Here is a 3309-nt window from a genome sequence, read left to right as displayed (position 1 = left end):
CTAAAATGAGAACAACCTCACAAAGAGTTTTCTGAGGGCTGCCATGACATCCTTGTTCCTCAGAGTATAAATTAATGGATTTATAACAGGGCTCAGAGTTGTATATAGCATAGCTATGACCTTCCCTTTTTCAGGAGAATAACTGATACTTGGACTTATATAGGAAGAAAATACAGAAAAATAGTACATAGTGACCACTATGAGGTGTGAGGAACAGGTAGAGAATGCCTTCTTCTTCCCCTCTTCGGACCGGATCTTCAGAATATTGGCGATGATAAAACCATAGGATGTTGTGGTCAGAAGGAAATTGACACCAACCAGGAAGAGATCAGCCAAAAGTGCCATAAGCTCGTTCAACTTTGTTGAGGAGCAAGAAAGTGGCAGGATTGGGGGTATCTCACAGAAAAAGTGTTCAATGATATTAGGGCCACAGAAAGATAATTTTGCCATCAGTCCTGTGTGGATTCCAGAATTCATTCCACCCATAATCCACACAATCGCTGTCAATATCCCACAGATCTTGTTGTTCATCAGAGTGCTATAATGCAGGGGTCTGCAAATAGCCACAAAACGATCATAAGCCATAGCTGTGAAAAGAAGGAGCTCAGAACTCAGGGACCAAGTGAAGACATAGAGCTGGGTCATGCACCCAACAAAGGAGATGGTTTTCTTTTCCTCCATCAGGTTGTCCAGCAATTTGGGCATCACTGTGGTTGTACAAATGATATCCAACAAGGCCAAGTTGATCAGGAGAAAATACATGGGGGTATGAAGACCTGGAGTGACCCAAACTGAAGCAATAATGAGGGAGTTGCCAAGAAGTGTCATGATATAGAGGAAAAGGAAGACCCAAATGACAAGGATTTCAAGGAGAGGGTTTTCAGAGAAGCCCTGTAGGATGAATTCAGTGATAAATGTCTGGTTATTAAAGGTCATGAGTTTGGGTGATTGCTTAGTCAAAGGCATGGGGGATTTTGATAAGTTCAAAGTAGTTAGAAGACCATTAGTGACTGCTGGGACCCTGCTGAGTCATTGTTGGCTACACTGAGCCCTTGTGGAGAGTACACAAAACCTGTGAAAAAATGATAAAGAAGGATTTTATTGGCTTATTTTAACCAAATTTTAGACAAACTTCACATTTACCTCGGGTAGGAATGAAAGAGGGTGATTAAACTGCTGAAAGTCGACATCAGTATATTCAGTTCAATAAGAATGAGGCATGGATGATGCCAGGTACATGTATGTGATTTTGGGGGCGATAATTTCCATTATATTTTCTTTTTTAATCAACAAACATTAAAAGATGTTTAATGTTCATACCCCCCAATTTAAAAGAAAAAATGAATGCTATTGAGTTACCATTACCATATAAATGTGGGAGATCATGCTAGACAATGCTTTCCTGAACTGCAGACTGTGACAGGAAAGGGCCTCTGGACTCATCCAATACCAAGGAAAGAAGATGCAGGTTCTCATCAAAACAGGAATAATCTCATCTGGATCTTCTGATTCAGCAAACAATGTCACTGCAGTTATTGCTCAGAATTCACGCTAATACAGGAAAATAAGTGATCTGAGGTATCTACAAACAAAGGTAATGACCAGCAATGGATCGAAGCCATCTGATGATTCATGCAATGAAACATATCTCTCACTTGACCTTCGGTCTTGCCATTTCATCTATCTAGTGGACATTTTCATCAGGATGTCCCACAGATATCTTAAAATCAACATGTCAAAAACTGAACTTATCACTTTGCCTTCTAAACCCTCTCCCTGCTGAATTTTCTTAATACTCATAAGGCCACTCCTTTCTTCCCAGGATGTCCTGTTTACAACCCAGATGTCATTCTTAGATTTTTCATTCCCTCATTCCCCTATATTTGATGTATTGCTAAGTCCTATTGATTTTATTTTCATGACATTTTAAGCAGAGTAAACTTCACATTGGTTCATATAAAACATCATAAACTACAGAATAATAGTTTATAACCATCTTCTCTTCTTTGACATTATGACCACCCTAATGTAGGCTCTCATCATTTCATGACTAGATGATTTTCAAAACCTTCTGGCAATCTCCCTTCTTCAATTTTCTTCATACTTCACTCCCTTTAATCAAACATCAAATTAGTCTTCCTAATTTACCATGACATCTTCCAACTTATTCAATAAATTCCTATGTTCATCTTCAATAGAATCAAATATAAAACCCTCTGTCCCTCAAGGCTCTTCAGAATCTGCACTCCTTTAATGTTCTCCAATATTCTTACACATTTTATGCTTACACAACTTCTACTTACTCTCTGATCCAGTGATACTGTCCTCCTTGCTGTCCCTCTCACAAAACTGTTTCTAAGACTTTGAATGCTTCCCTTGTCATTGTCACTTTCTGTGCCACCTTGAAGTCCCAGCTAAAATCATGTTTTCTATAAGAAGCCTTTTATGATCATCTTCATGCTGATATTATCTACAATTTCTCAAGTTACTATCTACGTTATAAATAGTTACTTGCATGTTTTTTTCCCCTCGTTAGACTTTGAGTTGCCTGACAATGGGGAGAGGAGGAGAGAGAACATTCCAAAAGTAGGAAACTTCAGCAAAAATACTAAATGGGGTTTTGTGAGAGGAACAGCAAGAAGTTCTCCTATGCCATGGGATCATGGAGTACTTGGGAACTAGGGGTGGTTAGAAGTGAGGTCCATGAAAACTGAAAAGATAGAAGAGGGGCTATTTCAGAGGAGTGTTGAATGTCAAAGGATTTCTTATTTGATTCAAAAGTGATAGGGATAAAACTAGAGTTTATTTCTGGGGTTAGTCAAATCTTCACTTTCTGTATATTAATTTTACATCTGAATAGAGGATGGACTGCAGTAGGGAGACACTTAAGGCAGTGTCCAAGCAGAAAGCTATTTCAAATGTCTTAGATAGTAGTAGCTGAAATCATTAATTACCAAGATTCCTATAAATGTACAAACAATGCAAATTTTTTTCTACAATAGGGAATCTCCCAGGCTAGGAAAAGGTAAGGATGACTGAATAGTAGAGAAAACTTTCACTTTTTTACAATTCATGAATTAAGCATAGCAATTGTCCCCTTCACTCCCCCTGCCCCAACCAATTGATAAAGGGAATGGATGACAGAGCAATTAGATAAAAAAAAAAATTCTGTTCACTTACCTCTGTAATGTGCAGGTCCTTACAGCAATATCAGACTGGATCAGGTTCCACAAAGTTGAGACCCCAACAAAAATGCTCTAGTGCCTGTGTGATATACTAATATGAATTCTCTACTCCCTCGGATCCTTC

The 3309-nt window shown here is 38.5% G+C and overlaps 1 protein-coding gene across 1 annotated transcript; it reads right to left on the bottom strand.

Annotated features, from left to right (window-relative positions):
• LOC141522636 (olfactory receptor 13A1-like) lies at nt 1–966 on the bottom strand. Its single transcript, XM_074236177.1, has one exon. It carries the CDS (start codon nt 964–966, stop codon nt 1–3), a length of 966 nt encoding a protein of 321 aa, XP_074092278.1.
• Between the last annotated feature and the right edge of the window lie 2343 nt (nt 967–3309).

This window comes from Macrotis lagotis, chromosome 4 (assembly GCF_037893015.1).
Source record: "Macrotis lagotis isolate mMagLag1 chromosome 4, bilby.v1.9.chrom.fasta, whole genome shotgun sequence".
NCBI classification, from domain to species: domain Eukaryota; kingdom Metazoa; phylum Chordata; class Mammalia; order Peramelemorphia; family Peramelidae; genus Macrotis; species Macrotis lagotis.
Note: the sequence above shows the minus strand (reverse complement) of the source record. Positions and strands in the feature narration are given on the sequence as shown.

Coding starts and splice junctions, on each gene's coding strand:
- LOC141522636 (XM_074236177.1), bottom strand. CDS start 966: ATGCCTTTGACTAAGCAATCACCCAAACTCATGACCTTTAATAACCAG.